The sequence below is a fragment of the Sprattus sprattus genome (genome assembly GCF_963457725.1).
Source record: "Sprattus sprattus genome assembly, chromosome: 20".
Taxonomy (NCBI): domain Eukaryota; kingdom Metazoa; phylum Chordata; class Actinopteri; order Clupeiformes; family Clupeidae; genus Sprattus; species Sprattus sprattus.
In genome coordinates this window covers 12,983,677-13,004,472 of record NC_137918.1, presented here as the reverse complement: position 1 = coordinate 13,004,472, position 20,796 = coordinate 12,983,677, and the positions used below count along the sequence as shown (strand labels likewise).

The window sequence follows — 20,796 nt, the reverse complement described above, 5'->3', positions numbered from 1 at the left end:
AGTCAGTTTTAAACGTGACGCGTAAGCACGTAAGCTACACAAGAGCCCCTTGCGCAGTTACATAACCCCTTACGTGCTTAGGTGTGTCTCGCAAAGACGGTGATTGGCCTGCTAACCACAGCCTTTCATGAGTCTCACGTTTCCGGTTTCATAGCATACTACAGACTTTTTTTAGACCCAGATTTTTTTTAAATCTTGAATAGCCTGCAGACCGTCTCACAAGCCTTTTCTTGTGGATTATGAACAAACATAACAGAAGTAATGCTGTCAATCATTTTGCCCCCATGGCCCTCACTCCTCGTGAGCAAAAGCAGACATGATCACATTGCTCACGGCTGATTGAAATGGGACAGGATACTATTTTCTTGTTATTAGTTGAGTGCATATTCAAGATCCTATAATTGGAGATAATGTTAAAAAATGGTGTGAAAAAAGTGTGTTATCACATGTGTTATCACATGTTGAAAAACAAGCAGATTTTTTAAATATATCAAAACTGTCCCTTCTGCTTCTAAAATGTCTTGCTACAAGAATTTCACCATTCACCTCATATAAGCTCTAGAAGATAACTGCAAGCCAGAGTACAAGTCGAGCGTAGTAGCCCAGAAATACTAAGATGAAAAAAGTACTTGGTATTTACTTGAACTAGGCCTGAAGATGTAGCCTACTCTGCCGCTGTGGTTGCTATGGGTCTTGGAGACGGGGAGGTCGCCGAAGTGTCTAGGTGGTGAGAAGGTGTCTGATTGGCTAATTATTGATGGCTCGTGAACTCTGCAGCCACTCTTGAAATGACTTTTCTGATTGGCCCATTCTTGGTCTATCTATTCGGTAGCGGATGGATACGTGATTGACGTAATTACCAAACTGGTCAGAATTGATTGATATTGCTCGACGTTGTTTTAGCATTGAAACAAAAACATTTGGTTCGAGCGGGTCACCTCACAGCGTTATGCAATATCAAGAAGACGCAGGCACCATTGCCATTAACGTGGAGTTCATGATGTACTTCTCGATGAGGTACTACCAATTATGAAACTTTATTTTGGACACTGATAAGACTCATCGGCTCATTTCTAGCTGGACAGGTGAGTTCTTCTTGTGGGGGGTTTAGAAGGAGAGTGTTAAGCCCATTTTGAAGGAGAGTTGGGAGAGGCCTCATGAGATGGGGTCACACATGCACAGACTGATGTAAAAAGACTCCTAAATGCTTAGCCTGCGTAAAGCGCTGCCAATGAAACTAACCGATATGTAATAATTTGTTAAAAGTTCAGGTTTGTTTCATTAATGTATTGCTCAACTTTTATGTGTGATTTGGATTCTTACTTTCACTTATAGACGGAATTGCAACTATAAATAAAGTTATGTGCACGATGTAGACCTTAAATCTAAAGGCCTTGGCTGCTTCTTTCGCCTCTATTTTATAATACCAATTCTCAGGTCGGGCACTAAAAAGTTCTGATTAAGTAGGCCATGTGACTGGGAAAGGTGCTCTTTGGTGGTTTATATCGGTCATATCATTCATTTTCAAATCTTCTCAGGTCGACATTTCTATAATGTATTTTAAATTGTAATATTTTGAGATACTGGGTTTTTGATTTCCATGAGCTGTAAGCCATAATGATTCTAGAATACTTGAAGGTGTCACTTTTTGTAATAAATGACGGGGGCGGGGGGGGCGGGAGAGAAGGCCCTATAGCTTGTAGCCATTTTCAGTAGGCACGTAATGGGTAAGGAGTACTTGTAACGTTAACTTGTTTTTAAATCGGTGAAATCTCAAAAATGATCGTAAATTTATACTGGACAAAACTTCACTTTGACAATTTGCCTCTCAAAAATATTAAGGTATTAAAATCAGCCTCTTGGGAATATTGCTTTGTAAAAACCATACTGCGTTTTGTTTGAAATAGTCTCAGCCTACTACTACTAGCTGTACCAAATGTCTGGTGCTCCGTCCTTTCCATACCACGACCTAGTATTTCCATTTTTTGTTATACAATACGTTGTATATATTATGTGTGAACATTAGAACCGTTTCTAAACTGTCAAATGTAGACGTATGCACTTGTGTGTACGTTATCCTCTTCGCGGGCTGGAACCATTGTTTGGAATTTGATGCGAGGGTTCGTCGGAAGATTTAAGAGCTGCACCAAACACGAGGTTTCTTTGAATGTGTAGTCTGTTTTACGTCTTATATGTCTAATAACCAGCACAGTATGCATCCAGGTCCAGTTAACATCCATTAGGTGCATGCGATTATACGTACGGTACAACGAAACACTTGAACCGGTAATGCAGTCATGTTACCACCGTCTGTGTGAAATGGATGGCACATAGTCCAGTACACTCGCTTGCCTTATCCAACTCATACTTACCTGGCAGGGGAGATACCATGATCACGAAGGTGGTTCACCCTTGGCGAGGCTCGGCCATTGCACAACCGGCCGTTGCTGACCCGAGCGAATTTCTCAAATGTAGAAATCTCGACTGCATAATTTGTGGTAGTTGGGGACTGCGTTCGCGCTATCCCCTGATATAATGTTCAAAAATAGCAATCATTCTTTAAGCAGCGACTACGTTGGAGGTGAGGTATGCTTTGAATGGGTGCCAGAGTCTAGCATGAAGAGTTTTGAACAGTACAACACATGTTACACATGCTAATGTAGCCAATTATAGTGTCATTTACTTTCCTGAGATCCTAGTAGTTATGTACACTCAAGAACATTCACAAATAAATATAGGTTCCAATTAACTCTCAACCAAATCCCCTCACTACAAGACTTCCTGAAATGTTTATTTATTTGATGCCCTACTTTCATGCCACATGTTGAGATTTTGGGTGTCTGTCAACAACTGAAAGTTTCACGTATCACAGATTCAGCAAGATAAGGTAGGCATTAGACAATGTTAGAGGCTTGACTCATGCGACCCATTTCCAGCACTGGTTGTATTGAACTTGCTGAAACACTTCATTTATGCTCAAAACACTTTATTTCAATGTGATATGATATGGATAGACATGAACTTCATGCAGTTGTTTACTAAACTTTTCAGAAGTATTATTATAGGATATTTTTTCGTAGGAGCAGTCTGCCATTTTAATTCAAAATATTTCTTCAAATTCTGTTTTCTAGGTGTTTTGTTGTTTGTGTGCACTGAAAGAGGGGGGGAGTTTGAATAGGTTGTGTCAGGTTGTGCTGGAGGGGGCCGAGCTAGGGGGCTCCTCCTGAAGTCCACTGTCATCTCCACAGTTTTAAGCGTGTTCAGCTCTAGATTGTTGCGATCGCACCAGAGGGCCAGCTATTCACCTTCCCACCTACAGTATATGCAGAATCGTCATCATCACGGTCTGCAAATTTCAGGAGTTTAACAGATGGGTCTTCTGAGGTGCAGTCATTTGTGTAAAGGGAGGAGAGCATGCATCCCTGAGGTGTCATCCCTCAGGAAGTTTGTCCACTGACAGGTAGAGGCGGGCACAGGGAGTTTGGTGAGTTTTCGTGAGGAGGACTTCTGGGATGATGGTGTTGAACGCTGAGCTAGAGTCCACAAAACCACATCCTTGCATAGGTCCCTTGGGAGTCGAGGTGTTGCAGGATGGAATGCAGCCCCATGTTGTGGGGGGGGGGGAATAACAACAGGGGGTGCAGAAGCCAAGGCAGAAGATGATTGTGTGAAGTCTGAGTTGGAGCGGTGATCAAACCTGCAGTAAAACACATTCAGATCTTCAGCCAGTTAAGGGTTCTCTAAGGCCCCTCATTCTACAGTCCCATTCTGGGCAGTCTGCCTTATCCAAAATATTTCTTGTCAAAATGTTCTCACGGTCCTCTAGGTGTTTGTTGTTTGTGTGCACTGAAAATAGAAAACCTTGTGTTGGTTCACAGTCCTGGGAACGAACTGTAAATCTCAGAACAGCATGGATGGGTGCTAGTAATTTCAGTGGCTTTTGAGCGCAAATCTCAACAGCTTAAACTTAAACCCAGCAGGTGCTTTGTCACTGCAATGTGGTGTAATTTGAACTGTTGCCCACAGGGAGGTGCTTTAGGACCATCAAAGCAAAAACACAGAGGCTGAGAAACACCTTCTATCCCATAGCAATCATAGCACTTAACAATGCACAAAACTGACCTGTATTTGTCTCTCTGTTGTGTTTTTACTTAAGCTGAGTATTAATTGTGTAAATCTGCATAGTTCAGTGTATATTTTTATTGTTTTTGTTTTATACTTTTCAACTGCAGAGTCTGAGCGCTGCTACCTCAATTTCGTTGTACTTGTGCAATGACAAATAAAGATATTCTATTCTAATCATTGCTCTGGTTAATATGCTAAGGTTGCAGCGCATGTTTCAATGCAGTACCTATCCTGTTTGAAGCCAGACTTGACTGATTTGAAGCTTGAGTTTTTGGTGTTAATTGTTTTAGGTAAAAAAGTAGTGACATCAATTGTTACTGCGTATTGACTTGTTATCCGTTATTGTGCTAGAGTGTGATTGTGTAATTTAATTGGAATTTTAATTATAATGCAATTCAACATGCATTTTAGATAGATGTGAGGTATGCCGAAGGCGAAAATCCAACAAGTGCTGTATTTACATTGCAATGCCAGGTTTATCCACTTGGGGGAGTGATCCCTATTTTTATATGCAATTAAATGTTAAACCTGAAACCATAGACATTTGGAACAGCTTCTATATAATGCTCGTGTTTAACGGTATTAAATCCAGATACATTATCTGTTAACTTGCCTTATAATTTGATTCATATTCATAGTTTCTTTATACGCGTATGTGATTGGTCGAGGGGTTGTCTCATGTAACGTCTCATTCATACCATTTGCTCTAAATGCCGAAACAATAAATGTTGTAGGGGACTTTTAAACTCTATAGGTTCTGGAATGTGAAGGAACAATCTTCCGGCGTCTTTGCCAGAAAAATGTGTAGGTCATTAAGAAAACCCTTATCCTGAAGATTAAGACGGCGAATCAAGTCCGTCTCTTGAGAGGGCGTCCGGTATCGCTTCTCGGCCTTTTGGCTAAGATCAAGTGTAGTATCTGTTCTTATCAGTTTAATATCTGATACGTCCCCTACCCGGGGACCATATATTAAATTGATTTTTGGAACTGGGAGATGGAATAGGGGCTTGCTCCGTCCACTCCACGCATCGACCTGGTATTGCAGTACCTCCAGGAACGGTGCACTCCCACCCAGGGAGAATCTTCATGTAAAAAAAAAGTGTTTCAGTTAGCAGGCAGAGAATGTATGAAAATGCAGTGGTCGTTATTATTATAACCACTATCATAAAGCTCTGCACTCTTACGTGAAGGCGTTCGTCTTTCCGGACAATTGAAATACTGTTCACTACAACCTTTTTTGGTTCACGGAAAGTCCACAACTCGGGAGACTACAGATCAGAGATCAGACTGTCTAGTGTCTAGTGGTAGGATAGGACAGAAAAAAAAAATATCACAGTAAACGTTATTAATAAAAAAAAACATTTCCTTTTGATTTTGCTTGGTAGCTTTTAGCTTACCATATCTGCAAAGTTTGTGTACATTAGTCTTTTGTGACGTAGCAGATGAATTCACCGGTCCCACGTCTGCACAGTTTGATTGACGGCCGTCACAGCCTCTTGATGAAAGCCGTTGCAGTACCTCCAGGAATGGTGCACTCCCACCCAGGGAGAATCTCGATGTTAAAAGACAGACTTTCAATTATCTACTAGAGGTTTAATGAATGAAGCTCTGCTTCAATCGACATTGATTAAAACTTCCGTGAAGGCGTTCGTCTTACTGGGTAGGCTACATACCACAACTTTGAGTTAAAAAAAACCCCACTTTTGTTCGGACAATGGCTCTTTAAGTGCTTCTCATCGACATGCATTGAAGAGTCCCACACCTTACAAACTGTGTCCTCTAGAGATGACTGTTTGCAGAAACAGATAATGGCTCTGCAATGGCTCGAGCTTAGAGCAACAGTACACACTCCGGTAAATGACGTGACCTTTATTCAGAATGAGTTAGAGACCTCGCCTAAACATATTGTGTGGTGAACATCACTCTGCCCTGGCTTGGGTACTTTGTCACTTTACCTCAATGGCAAATCTGACAATTTTGTTTTATAATACTTCTCACAGCAATTTCATATATGCAATTAATTTAGATAAATTAATCACAAGGCATGACATTAATTCAAAAACATTTTAATAGTTTTCTTAAACCAAGCTTTGTTGTACTTAAAGCAAGGTCTTTGTGGCCCATTTATCTACCTATCCTGGGTCTCTATGCACATCCACCTTCATGAAACAGCATCTCTCATCATCCACTGTTATCAACCAACAGCATCTCCTAAGCCCTTATCAACAAACAGCATCTCTCATAGCTGTTATCAACCAACAGGGAGCTTGTTCTTGGACCAGTTCCATTCAGAATTCTTTTAACTTTGGGGCAATCTAGCGAACCATCAGCGTTTCCACCAGTGAAACCGCTGTAATGAAGGATGCTTCACCAAAGTGAATGTATCAGGTGTCTGACTGAGAGCCCATAAACACATAAGACTCCTGTAAAAACAAGAGAAAGAATGATGCAGACGGCAGGCGCTTCTATTCAGTGCATCTTAGCTCTGCAGACTGAGGTAATAATGAAAGTCTTAACGAAAGTCGATGGTCCAGCTGCAAACCAACTTTCAGGTTCCGAGCCATTATTTGTTTCGGTCAAAATGCTCAGAATGGTTCAAAATTTTGGGCAGAAAGTCACATCCATGCATGGTTAGGCTACTGCTCATTTTAGTCCATGGGCCCAAACCTGAAAATTAACATATCGGTACCATCTGGGTGGGCAAAATCTAGTTGCTATTTATTTATTGTTATACATCCCTAGATTATGTTTTGATGTTATAACTCTTTCTAGGTGGCAGTTTTTTTGTGATTTTCACTCTTGAACAGAGAGACCCCTACCAGGCAAATACGGAAAGATGAATTCTCCAGTCATCATGTATAATTGTACCATTATACTATTTTCTTGTCTCCATTGAAATTAAACCACCAATACATTATTTGAATTGCCTCCTTTGTACTGGAACAGTTCACATTATCAATTTTTATAAGGATATAAAGCCTACTTTTGCGAAATTTGCAGTTTCAAATTATAATATTAGTGGGTTTTTTTCTTCAAATACAATAATGGTTAAATGTATCTAAATAGTAGTCCCTCAGTTTGTATATAATCACAATAATTATGATGAAACTACACATAATACAGGCAAACAATATTGTGGCATGTAAAATAGTTATTTTTAAATGTTTGTATTATTACCAGTACTTCAAAACACACATAACATGTACAACTGTTTAATTAGTGGTCTTAAAGTGCATATGTCTGGATGATGCTACACTTGTACACTATGCTCACTCAACATCAATTGTCATGTTCTATGCAACAATAATACTGATGGCTTGATTAGTAGTGCTATTTAACATGGTCTGTTAGAGAAAATAGAATTACAACTGTACATATCGGGAAATATTAGGCCCACACCCTCAACCTGGGACTCGTTCACTGTCACCATCATCTGAGTCCGTTAACTCGACAGTGGGTTCTTCCTCAATGGGTAAATTAGAACAGGTTTGCAGTTTGAACATATCTGCGCACTTAAGGACGTTGGCGAGACAAGTGCACTATAGCAGTTTGCATGACCTTGTGCCCTCAGTTGAGCAACTGCAACACTGCATCGGGTGCCCCGGAGCCACTCATCCACTCAATCGAAAGCTTCCCATCATCGTCTGTGGTGCACCCACTCTCCTTGGGATCCGGCACGGAGGGTTGGGTCTTCAGAGACCACCTTAATATTGCAGCCTGATAATTGGCACACATGGCATGCATGAAGAGGCAATCCTCACCATTTTTTCATGTTGCTGAATTCTGACGGTACCTCTAGGCCTTGAAATGCTGTCTGAAGCCATCTCTCATGAGTGATTTAACGCTTGTCTTTGGGACCTGTGACACCTTGAGTTGGCTGGCTACAGGCGGAACCTCTGTGTAATACTCTGGCAAGCGGTCAATGGTCTTGGAATGTTCTCCCGAACAGAGTACAAGATGTCTTCGGTCAGCCACTTCCCCAACATAGGAGGGATGCTGGAGTAGAGAAATTGCAGTGCCATGGAATAGGTCCCTAGCTGTGGTCAAACTCGGAATATGGTCAATGAACACCTGACTGCAATTGTGGAGGGCATACCACTTTTGATGATGCTTGCAGATGTTGTTCCCCATCTGAGTTGACAGTAGAAGTCAGTTCCTTTTTGTGTGTGGGCATGCAGCATCAGCCCGTACATATAAAGGAACTGGTATCTCCTGTGTAGTACTGTGTCTTGATGTCAGATCTGCCACAGGTATTATCTCTGGATTGAAAAAGAGATAATTCCTGATATACGCAAGCAGTTCCTTATGGGCATGTTTCTCTGCTGCCTTTTACTGTGATATTGCATTTTTTCCTTGTTCCATTCCATCAGAACTTGCGACAGACTCTCCACGCATGTATCCACTGTAGCACCTATTGTAATGCCCCACAACAGCAACAAGTTCTCTACTCTTTATAGCAAGTATCCTCTGGTCAAGTTTGCTGCTTGCAGCTTTTCTGATACGATCATCAGCGCCAACTCTGAATATCGAATGAGCGGTTCCCTGGTGTTTTGACTCTTCTGGTATTTACTTTTTTTCTGACAGAATATACAGTGTTTCAAGTTCTCGGGGCATCTCTAGATGATCTTGCAAGTTGTTCCGCAGGCTCAACAGAGACAGCTTTTTTGATTATTGAGTCTGGAGCTTCTTCATGGTGAAAATGCTAAGGCATTTCCAATGGTATTGAACTGGGGGGATGTCTCCCTCAACCAGGCCTTTGGCAAGGTCCAAAATTGGGGCATGGTACAGGATTTGTGCTGCCACAATACTAGATTATGGGGTGTCTTGGAATGTTCTCCCTGACAGAGTACCAGATGTCTTCAGTCAGCCACTTCCCCAACATAGGAGGGATGCTGGAGTAGAGAAATTGCAGTGCCATGGAAAAGGTCCCTAGCTGTGGTCAAACTCGGAATATGGTCAATGAACACCTGACTGTGTAACTGAGGAGTGTGGGCATGCAGCATCAGCCCTACATATAAAGGAACTGGTATCTCCTGTGTAGTACTGACAAATCCTGTGCCTGGTCCCCATCTGTGCTTGACACTGCTGAATTTAATTATCTGAGCAATTGCCAGTGCTGTGGCTGATGTCGTCTCTGCCATCTGATTTTTTTTATGCTAGGTCCCTCTAACAGCATATGCACAATGTCAGTAATAGCTGTGGAACAGAGTTCTCTTGGCATCTTTAAGGGAATCAATTCAAACATTTGGCCTCACCAAATATATGATGACGTATGTTGAAAATTCTTGATGGCCCGATACCTACATTTTTTTCAGACTGTCTTTGGCTATATGTGTACCAAATTTCACGCTTTTATCACAAAATGCACAATTGATGTGCGATTTGGGGAAATTTTGATAAAGCGCTGATCAATGAAAACGGTAGCCCAAAAATATGAAAAGCTTCTTTTGTGCAAGGGTTATCATATATTAATAGACTTACATCAGTGCCCACCCAGATGGTACCAATATGTGGTCTGGCCCATGGACTATTTAGAGCAGGGGTTTTCAACCGGTGGTCCGCGGCGGTATTGCAGGGGGTCCGCTATTTAAATATGATATTTCAACACATTTCCAGATTACTCTTGAAAATGTCTGAAATAAGAAAAATATGTCTAAAATAATATAAAGGTGATTCACGCTGACAGAATGTAGCCTTGCACCTATCCAGTCTATGGTAGCCTGTGCTAAGTTCTGGATAAGTTGCCAGACCGAATTTCCAGAGCTTGCTGCAAAAGCAATGAGGTGTACTTTGCAAACTTTCAAACTACCTGTGTGAGAGCATTTTTTTTTTTTTAGGAATAAGTACAGGGAAAGAGAATGATATGAGACTGTCGCTGTCTACCATTTCGCCACGAATAGACAGGCTGTGTGGACTTCACCATGCCCAGATATTACACTGACACGTCTCCCCTCTCCCCACACATGCACGAACGGACGCACACACGAGAACGCGCAGGCACATCAGTGGGCCGCGGATTACTTTCTAGTCAGAATGGTGGTCCCTGGGACTAAACCAGTTGAAAACCCCTGATTTAGAGCGACAACTGTCCTAGAGCACCTTAGCACTAGCTTTTCCTCTGCACCCGGCTCATCCGGCACTCACCTGCAGTGATGGGCTGTCATGGGCTAACGTGAGTACTAGTAACTCCTCTCTCTCTTTTCTCTTGGGGACCAGTTTGTGTTGCATCTGTTTATCCTTAGATATGGACTTATGCTGAACTGATGTTTGCAGAGATCGCTTATGCACTGTTTTCCTCGAACATGCTAAAATAGCTTAATTACGGAGTGACTGTTTACCTGGACTAATACTTTCAGTTGGATTACTATTCTGTGGATTACATTTTTCTATTGTGGATTACTGAAACCGTCTCGGACCCTATGGACTTAAACTATTCATTTGTCCTTTGTGGATTAGGCTACATATTAGAATAGATAGAATGAATTACTCCCCAAACCTCCACCTGCACCCTCAGGTCTTTAAACAGCTTGCTCCTCCGCGTCCCCAAAACCAAGCTCCGCACCATAGGCGACCGGGCCTTTTGCTCGGCAGCGCCACACAAAACAAGAAAATAGCAATGGGAAACTCAACGTTAAAAAGGAACTTTAATTTCATTTAAAGCCAGTATCTTGGTTTGTCCGTTCTGGGCTACTGTAGAAAGATGGCGATGCAACATGGTGGACTCTGTGGGAGATGACCTACTCCCTATGTAGACTGAAGGGCTCGTTCTAACGAAAACACAACAATTCATAGTTACAGGAAGTTATTACAAAACATAATTATTCTACTACTTAACACCACTAAAAACTACACGCTGTAGCAAGCTTAACATAATACGTATAACGTATTAAAAAAACAATCATGAACAGTGCCCATGTTGGAGGATGCATGCACCTAAATGAAAAGCTCTGATTTAAAAATATGAATTTTATATAAATATTTATGTATTTAAATGTAATTTCAAGGTCAGAATTTGTTTAAAGTATGCCAGGTTAAAAAAAAACATTTCTGGGACACAACAAAATCGCTGGTTTAATTTATACAACAGCAAATAAATGAACTGTCATGTAATGTCTGCTCTGTTCTCATACCTGCATTCTCTTTGCTCTTGACGAAGAAGAACATTCCGGTAGCCACTCCCAGTATTCCCAGAGTCAGACCCACTCCACAGAACACTGAGGGACCAAGACTGGGCTCTGACACCTCAACATCTGAGGAAGACACACACACACACACACACACACACACACACGCACACGCGTGTTACATGATGCCACGATATGTGTATGATGGTTACACCGGTGTTGCAGATTTGAAGACCTTCAATACTTGATTACTTGTCCAAGATTAATTTTTTAAGCACTATTAGAACTGAGAGGCTCATAACTGATTGCAAAGCCTTTTGTTGTGTATATAATATATCCAGGTAAATGGGGAATGAGTCACACAGTTTATTTGCTGTAGCGTCTCACCCCAGTATCTTGTCAAGGGCCCCTCCAGTGCCGAGTGCTCCACAGTGCAGGTGTAGATGTCCCCCTCCTGAGGGGTGAACTTCAGGGTGGAGAACTGGTTGAAGGTGCCATCGTTGTTTATGTGGATTTGGCTTGAGCTCACTTCCTGTTTCACGTTGTTGTTGTTCCTGGTCCACTTCACCGTGAGTCGAGGAGGGTAGAACCCAGTGACGTAGCAGATGAGGGTGTTCTCAGAACCCAAACGCACCTCGTCACGGACATACAAGACACTTACCGGGGGTTCTGCAATTAAACAGTTATTTCACTTTATTCCTAAAAAATAACACAATTTAACATTCACTTTGGCCTTGTTAAAAAAATAATTGAAAAACACAATATCAATCGGCATTAGAAACATGTCACTGCAGTGTTAAGAGTACAAACTTTTCAATTCAAAGTAAAACTTATTTTTAAAAAGCTGCATTTTACCTTTTGCCTCTGGAGGATAACCAAGTTGTCCTGCAATATATTCCATGGCATCCTGAAATTCCTTCATTTCATTGTAAGCGTATGAATATATCAGTCCATATAATTTATCCCAGGATATGGTGTCTTCAATTGGTATTGTGATGACGACTGTCTTGTTCTCAAAGTCCACATACAATACCTGATTCCCATCATGATCTGCTGAAAAGTATTCCTGGTTTTTGTCACAGTATATGTCGTTGATGGCATCTTGATACACAACTGGAGCACAAAAGATAAACACAGTGTACGTATACATTATCTGTGTGCATGAGGCTTTAGAGCTACAGTATAGGCCATGGCATTACCTTTAAATGCCGGTTTCAGGTTTAAGTATTTGCACATCGAAATACATTAGGCCTCTTTAGGCCTCAGTTCAAATGGCCTCTTCCGTCACTATTTCTACATCTCAGAATGTGTAAAACCAGGTCATATTCTTAAAGACGTCCATGTTGTATTCTTTTCTGCCTTTTGTTCACTTTAATTTAATCATTAAAAATACTTTGTGGTTTAATAACAACTTATGGTAATATACTGAGCCTTTAAACTCATTCCATGATTGTGGGAATAGGCTATTGTAAAAACAGTTTATTGCTGAATTATAATTTAATAGTCAATTCATCTGCTGGACCTCTATAAGAACCCAGTTTGGTGGATAGTTCAGATTTGACCATGAATTACCCAGAATAATGGTTTATCAAAGACAATCAAACAGAATGAAAAACAACTTCTCTCTTCAGATCCTCATTGCACGCAAACTTCAGAAAATGTTTTGATGTGACAATTATGTAAGGGATAATGATAAAGTCCAGAATTTTTTTTGTAACATATATAATAATTGTGTTTTATTATACGGCTCCTCAAAATGTTCCAATGAATGTTTGTGGCATTTTTTTTTTATTTTTTATTTTTTTTACAATGACTGCCGGACTACACATTGCCTTATCATGTCAACAATAACTGTTAGGGTAATGTTTTAAGGGTGTCACTACTTACATTGAATTCCTGTGCCCTTGACACATGTTATCCAAAAACAGATGACAGCAATCTTCATATTTCAAATGCGCTGATTGATATACCAATGTGTGCTGACCCATGTACTCTGACTTCAGGAAACCAACTGCAGCGCAGAAATGATTTCCAGCTCTTTCAATAAGTTATGGCTGAACAGAAATATCCAATAGGAAGGCCAGGTTCACTAACAGTCATTAGTATCTGGGTAAGATCCAGAGGCCTATCTAGGGACATCAGCTTGGATTTGAGTATATTTTATGAATTGTATTTGATGTCATGAACTTGTAAAGACACTGTGTTTTCTAGTGCTGCCTTATCTTTGTTCATCAACTGAAGACAGTACTTGTGATTGGTACATTGCTCTGCCGTTTAACTTATTTGATATAGCAGTTTGCCTGGAAACATATGACACTGTATCTTCTTATTTTCTTGATTGGTCTGTTGCACTGAGTGATAACAACCTTCACACACTGCTTTCTCCTCACTGAGGGAGACCATGTCCAGGTCAACACTGATTTGTGCTTTTGTCCTGCCATTGGTATATCTTCTCCTTGGAGTAGGTAGGTTAAAAACTTGTACATGTAATACAGTAACAGAAGGAAAGAGTAATTAAAGAGGAGTTATGCAGTTAACAGAAGTCTCAACTTTGGACATTTTAAGCTATTCATAATATCCTAATATTAATAGGCTGTAATGTGTTTGATTTTTTTTTTTTTAGATGGAAATTGCCAGTACAGATGGATGCGTTGCTACTCTAACTCAATGAATATGTCGGACATGGTGTTTGTAGAGTCGTACTTTTATAATAAAATGGAATTCTTAGTATTTAACAGCACCGTTGGTAGGTATGTCGGCTATTCAGGTTTTGGAATTGCTCTAGCACGCGGAAAGAATGAAGATGAACACCTTCTGCCTTATGAGCGAGGCACTGTAGACAGATTCTGCAAAGTCAATGCTCTTGTCTACAAAAGCCATGGAATGGGCAAAACAAGCGAGTATAGGAAGTTGATTAAATGTGTCATATACAGTATATAATATATATATATCATATATATAATATATCAAGTCTTTTTCCAGTTTCAAGATGTTTACATGTGGCACGGTTTCTGAAACCTCTGCAAAACCTAATTCTATGCCAAACACTCTGTTTTGAACACTTTTTACAAAAACATAACCCCCAATTGAAGACACAACATTCAGAGATGGATAATCTTAGTGCCTTTTCAATGCACTGCCCTTTAAAATGATACACACACAGAGTGTACCAGTATGAAAGGAGGGTATTGGTTGCAAGGAGTTGCATTCTTGCACCATTGCACACAGTCTTGTTTTATGCAAAGAGTAAATGTACAAAGCGGTTCATTTAGTTGTATATGTCTTACATTCAGCAAAGGGCATATCGTACATTGTAGCACTGGAAATGTGAAAGGTGCATTTATCTGTGCATCTCTTTGGCAAATAGGATTTTGGAACGAAGTTCAACTCATTACTGCATTTGTGTGTGTGCCGTTACTGTTACTACAAAAGCCATAACCCACAACAAAGATAGTATTTTAGAGTTATCATACTATTGTGTAGTTAGGGGTTGAAAAAGTGTAACCACATGAAAAGCTGTCTGCCATGTGACACAGAAAAAGGGAACATGGTGTAGAAAAGGGAACATGGAGTAGAAAAAAGTTGCATAAAGTGAACATAATAAAAAGGAACAGTTTAAGTCAGGCACGTGCACAGACATTTTGGGGGCCAGGTGCTCAAACCAAAAAAAAGTCCACCCATCTCCAAAATAATGTATGACATTTTGTAAATGAGAAATCAATGTTGTGCATAATAATCAAGAGTGACGCATAATCTCTATGGCGCTTATAACACAGTACACACACACTTGTTTTTACTGTTTTCTGAAAGAGTTGAAGCATAAGCAGCATTACACTAATAATATACCACAATATACTGTCATGTAGCTCAACTGAAGACCTACCTTTTTATTTCAGTAATTACGATTTTAAAGGAAACAAAACGAGTGAACTTGTTTAATTTGTAGAACAGTAAAATTACTTTGGAATTCTCTGCCTGCCTGCCTGTATCTCTCTCCCCCTCTCTCATTATTAAACATGACAAACGTCAGCAAACAGCTGGACAAGGCTTTGAAATTACCGATTTTATGAAACGTCGGACCAGTTCCAACGTGATGTTTTCAGCGTCGCTAATGTTGTGGTTAAATTATTACCAACCAACCAACGTCGGAGGATAGCACAAACACCGTCATTACCTGTTTGTCTGATGCTGCGTGTCAGAGAAGACGTAGGCTGCAGCCGTTTGGCCTGGCGCTCAGCAATGCATAAGCATTAAGTGGAAAAGGAGGAGGGAGGGGCGCGGCGGGGGCTTGTGAGCGCTGCAGAGCATGTCGGGGCGAAATTATCGGCCCCGTCAGATATCAAAATAAATGCCCCGTCAGATATCAAAACACATTTGGGGGGAATTGATGACACAGAGAGCAGAAGGGGCACTTTTCTCATCCAGGGCAAAAGTGCAGGTGATTGAGCACCACTAGGGGTCTATCTGTGCACGTGCCTGGTTGAAGTGTTTTGCATCTTGTATGTGTAGAGCTTTGAACATGTGATTTTAAGGATGTTATACCCTTTTGGGCCACAACAGGTCCTCAGGACTTGTTTTACATTTGATTTTTTTTCACCTGAGCCTTTGGAAGTTGTATCCAATTGAAGCAACCTCTCTGACCTTGTTCTCTGCTCAGTCTCGAAATGTAAGATGTTAGGTTCTCGACTAAGTGGGTTGTTTGTTCTGAGATTTTGAGATTTGAGATTTTATTTTTATTGTTAGTATAGTTAATAAATAAATCAATAAATAATACATATATTAGTATGACCATTTAGGCTATATTGGGATGTTTTTTTCTTCCCGCCTGCTTTGCTTGCCAGACCAGTCCTTCAGTAAACTTCCCTTAACTTGATGGTCGCCTTTTGAGTCTTTGTCTCTGCACATGTGTTCATGCTTGTTCTGAGGCACAGAGGGTTCAGCTCTCGCCTCGCCACATTTTGAAAAACTTTGCTGATTGAAAAAAAGCCATGTTCCTGCTTACATAAAACCATGATTCATACAAGGTAATTATTAATACAAGGCACTTGATTAATATATCCTTAAGTCATTAACAGTGTTTCAAAATGATCGCCACCAGTCATTACTCTGAAAAAAACTGCATTTTTACAGTTGAGCCCAGCGTGAATCTGGATTTGGTGAGGCCATTCAGTAGCCATCATCTCGCCATGCTGATGTGTAGTGCCTACAACTTCTACCCACGAATGATCCGTGTGACCTGGTACAGAGACGGCCAGAAGGTGACCAGTGATGTCTCGGCCACGGAGGAGCAGGCGGATGGAGACTGGTAATACCAGATCCACTCCCACCTGGAGTTCACCCCCAAAGCTGGAGAGAAGATCTCCTGTGTGGTGGAGCACGCCAGCCTCAAGGAGCCCAGGGAGTTTGTCTGGGGTGAGGACTGGCTTGCAGTTATGTCTGTTTCAGCTGCTTCCTCACGCGGCATCTGCTGTAGTTAGTTTTGTACATGCTGTTTTGTCATTTCTGTGTTTAGTTTTGAAAACAAAGTAATCCAATAGCCAGTTGTATCATAATCGATACACACTTAAATCGTGCTGACTACTTCTCTGTGCATGAGATTAGCAAATTACAAAAAAAACTAAATTAACCAAAGACGAGGAAGATGTCAAAATATGTGGTGTTCGATTTCTTATCATCTAATGTTCAAGCTGTATCTGAAATCCTTCTATTCAGCATTACAACTGTGTGTGTACCCTCTATACTGACAGACTCCTCCATGCCCAAGGCTGAGAGGAATAAGATTGCCATTGGGGCTGCTGGCCTGCTGCTGGGACTGGTGGTCTGTGCTGCTGGACTGCTCTACTACAGGAAGACATCAAGAGGTTAGCAGTTGAGAGTTAGAACAAACGTGACACATTGGATTACTTTAGCGTTACTTACTGTAATATGGAAAATGTATGAGTATATTACAGTGTTTCATTATAAACACATCCTAGACAAACTCAAAACAACCACAAGATGAACCAAAGTAGAAATAATGAGAAAGAAACAGTCTACTGTGTTTCTAAATACAGCCGCGGAAAAAATTAAGAGACCACTTCAAAATGATCAGTTTCTCTGGTTTTACTATTTATTGGTATGTGTTAAAGTAAAATGTAAATTTTTGTTTTATTCTATAACCTACTGGCAACATTCCTACCAAATTTCAAATAAAAATATTGTCATTTAGATCATTTATTTGCAGAAAAATGACAATTGGTCAAAATAGCAAAAAAGATGCAGTGTCTTCAGATCTCGAATAATGCAAAGAAAACAAGCTCATATTCATTTTTAAACTACACAATACTAATGCTTTAACTTAGGAAGAGTTCAGAAATCAATATTTGGTGGAATAACCTTTATTTAAAATCACAACTTTCATGTGTCTTGGCATGCTCTCCACCAGTCTTTCACATTGCCGTTGGGTGACTTTATGCTACTCCTGGCGCAAGAATTCAAGCAGCTCGGCTTCTTTTCATGGCTTGTGACCATCCATCTTCCTCTTGATCACATTTCAGAGTTTTTTTATGGGATTCAGGTCTCGAAATTGGGCTGGCCATGACAGGGTCCTGATCTGGTGATACTCCATCCACACCTTTACTGGCCTGGCTGTGTGGCATGGAGCATTGCCCTTTTGGAAAAAACACTTCTCAGAGTTGAGGAACATTGTCAGAGCAAAAGGAAGCAAGTTTTTCTTCCGGGACAACGTTGTACTTTGCCTGGCTGAGGTTTGTAAAAGACCATAAGGATTGAACCAAAGCCGACTGGAGGGTCTCCTAGTTCGTCTTCTCCGATGAGTCCAATTTCACAGTAGGTGCAAGACTCTGTGGCTTGTAGGCCTCTCCAGGTCTCCGTCTAACCATCAGACGACCATGTGTTGGGCAAAGCTGAAAATTGGACTCATCAGAGAAGACGAACTAGGAGACCCTCCAGTCCGCTTTGGTTCAATCCTTATGGTCTTTTACAAACCTCAGCCAGGCAAAGTACAACGTTGTCCCGGAAGAAAAACTTGCTTCCTTTTGCTCTGACAATGTTCCCCAACTCTGAGGAGTGTTTTTTCCAGCAGGGCAATGCTCCATGCCACACAGCCAGGCCAGTAAAGGTGTGGATGGAGTATCACCAGATCAGGACCCTGTCATGGCCAGCCCAATTTCGAGACCTGAATCCCATAAAAAAAACTCTGAAATGTGATCAAGAGGAAGATGGATGGTCACAAGCCATGAAAAGAAGCCGAGCTGCTTGAATTCTTGCACCAGGAGTAGCATAAAGTCACCCAACGGCAATGTGAAAGACTGGTGGAGAGCATGCCAAGACACATGAAAGTTGTGATTTTAAATCAAGGTTATTCCACCAAATATTGATTTCTGAACTCTTCCTAAGTTAAAGCATTAGTATTGTGTAGTTTAAAAATGAATATGAGCTTGTTTTCTTTGCATTATTCGAGATCTGAAGACACTGCATCTTTTTTGCTATTTTGACCAATTGTCATTTTTCTGCAAATAAATGATCTAAATGACAATATTTTTATTTGAAATTTGGTAGGAATGTTGCCAGTAGGTTATAGAATAAAACTAAAATGTACATTTTACTTTAACACATACCAATAAATAGTAAAACCAGAGAAACTGATAATTTTTAAGTGGTCTCTTAATTTTTTCCGCGGCTGTATATGTTTCATGCACAGGGTGGATCTTGGCTCCTCAAAGATCAACCCCTACCCATTGACGGCATAATTCATGTTCCTTCTCATCCTCCAGTGCTTCCTTTACATGAGCCATCATTGCCAATCAGACATTATGACTGAAGTGAAAATTGAATTCAGTTTCTTCAATGGATACCAACTCGCGAGTGGAAGTCTGAGTAAGCACTGATCTAACAATGCCCAAGGTTTAAGGCATCTTTCTTGTGTGTTTAATTTCCTGCAGTTTTCAAATAGGTTACATTCTTTGTAAGCTTTACATCTGTATGCCTCAGGTCAAGGTAGTGCTTACATCCAGTAGAGAAACCTGTCGAGAAATTGGCAATTTTGTCGTGGCACTATCATTTTACAAAGGCTAACATTCAGACAGGCGAACATTTTCAAAAACATCTTGGTAAATGACTGAATAAAGAAAAGAACATCAATGAACTTGTGTTTGAGTATTGTGTTCTCTTAAAAGACTGTATCAGCCCTCAGACATGCTGTCAGCACTGGTTCTCATTATCCGTCTAACCATCACAAGATCATCTCACAGGAATCAGTTTCTGACATCCTGATATTTAGGTTGATTGAGGATTCAGTTGATGAAATGTGGTAGTTGACCCCTTCAACATACTTGGATCTACACACAGATCTACACCACACACCCTTTTATAAACACTAAAGCATACACAGAGTTCATTTCAATGCTAATCCTCAAATTCTTTTGAGAAAAAATATTCTAGATCAGTTCTCTGTAGGGAATGCAACATCCCTTAATCCGTCATCAGTGGGTACTGGATTTGAAATAGACTCCTTAAAAAGACTAAAACAGGTTTATAGTTTATACTCAACGTATCCTGACACAGTAGGGACCTCCTGACTTCCTGTTCAGAGATCTGTTCTGACCTGAAATCAGAAGGGCCGTGTCTGCAACGAATGATTGATGAGTTATGTCGAAGTTAGGAATTGATCAAAATAAACACCTTCCTTCATATGTCCCCTCGCACTGACAAACACGGAAATATTCTTTTTTTTTTTTTTTTTTTCACTGTCAGCCAATGACTTAATCTGGACTTTCTAAAAGAGCCAGCATTCATTCCTCCCAGCAAGTAGCATGGCACCCGTCCAGTGTGTGTACCAGTCTACCAGAGCCAGATACAAGAAAAGATACTTTGGAAGCTCACAGCCATTGAAACTGGGCTACATATTCCCGCAAGATTGTTTTATTGATGAGGAGGGTGATTTGAGAGGCCCATACGTCATAGTGTTACAGAGCTATATGTTGTTCTTTAAATTGTTGTATGTTAATGTTATATTTTATATGTTTTATTGTCATAGGGTTATAGAGTTTTATGTAACTTTTTGGTATATGTTATATGTATGACGTTTACTGCGTAGATGAATGAGGCTTGCCAAGTCGTAAGAATTTTGCTGTGCTGAAGCAATTTGGTATATGCAATAATAAACACACTTTGACTTTGACTTTGACAGGCAAGAGAGAAGGTAATGTGTGTTAACTATGTGTTAGTGTGTGCCACTGGTTCAGGAGGTAGAGGAGTCGTTTAGCAATCAGAAGGTAGGTTGCTAGTTCGATCCCGACTCCTCCACACTGAACCCCCAACCGCTCCCGATGCGCTGGTTGGCAAATTCACTGTTCTCAGCCTGCATGCAACACCAAAGGGTACTGCTAAATACTGCAGGGTACTGCTAAATAGAATTCATAGTTCACCATGACTACCAGTAGATGGTGGCAAAACTCTATGCAATGAAGAATACAAAATGCAGTTAAAAGGGTCTATAGTTTATTTATTTATTTAACCTTACAACATTATTGTAACATACTGTGTT

The 20,796-nt window shown here is 40.5% G+C and overlaps 1 protein-coding gene and 1 pseudogene across 2 annotated transcripts; one reads left to right on the top strand and one right to left on the bottom strand.

Moving 5' to 3' along the window:
- Positions 1–7,692: 7,692 nt before the first annotated feature.
- Positions 7,693–13,237, bottom strand: LOC308381588 (H-2 class II histocompatibility antigen, A-R alpha chain-like; the record flags this gene model as incomplete). Its single annotated transcript, XM_080859180.1, has 6 exons — positions 7,693–7,842; positions 7,984–8,063; positions 11,256–11,375; positions 11,637–11,918; positions 12,105–12,362; positions 13,234–13,237. 6 exons carry the CDS (start codon positions 13,235–13,237, stop codon positions 7,693–7,695), a joined length of 894 nt encoding a protein of 297 aa, XP_080715306.1.
- A 413-nt stretch (positions 13,238–13,650) lies between these two features.
- LOC308381964 (rano class II histocompatibility antigen, A beta chain-like) lies at positions 13,651–18,992 on the top strand (annotated as a pseudogene). The gene is made up of 5 exons: positions 13,651–13,714; positions 13,873–14,169; positions 16,380–16,661; positions 16,997–17,110; positions 18,952–18,992. The product of its transcript is annotated as a rano class II histocompatibility antigen, A beta chain-like (transcript).
- The last annotated feature ends 1,804 nt before the right edge of the window (positions 18,993–20,796 follow it).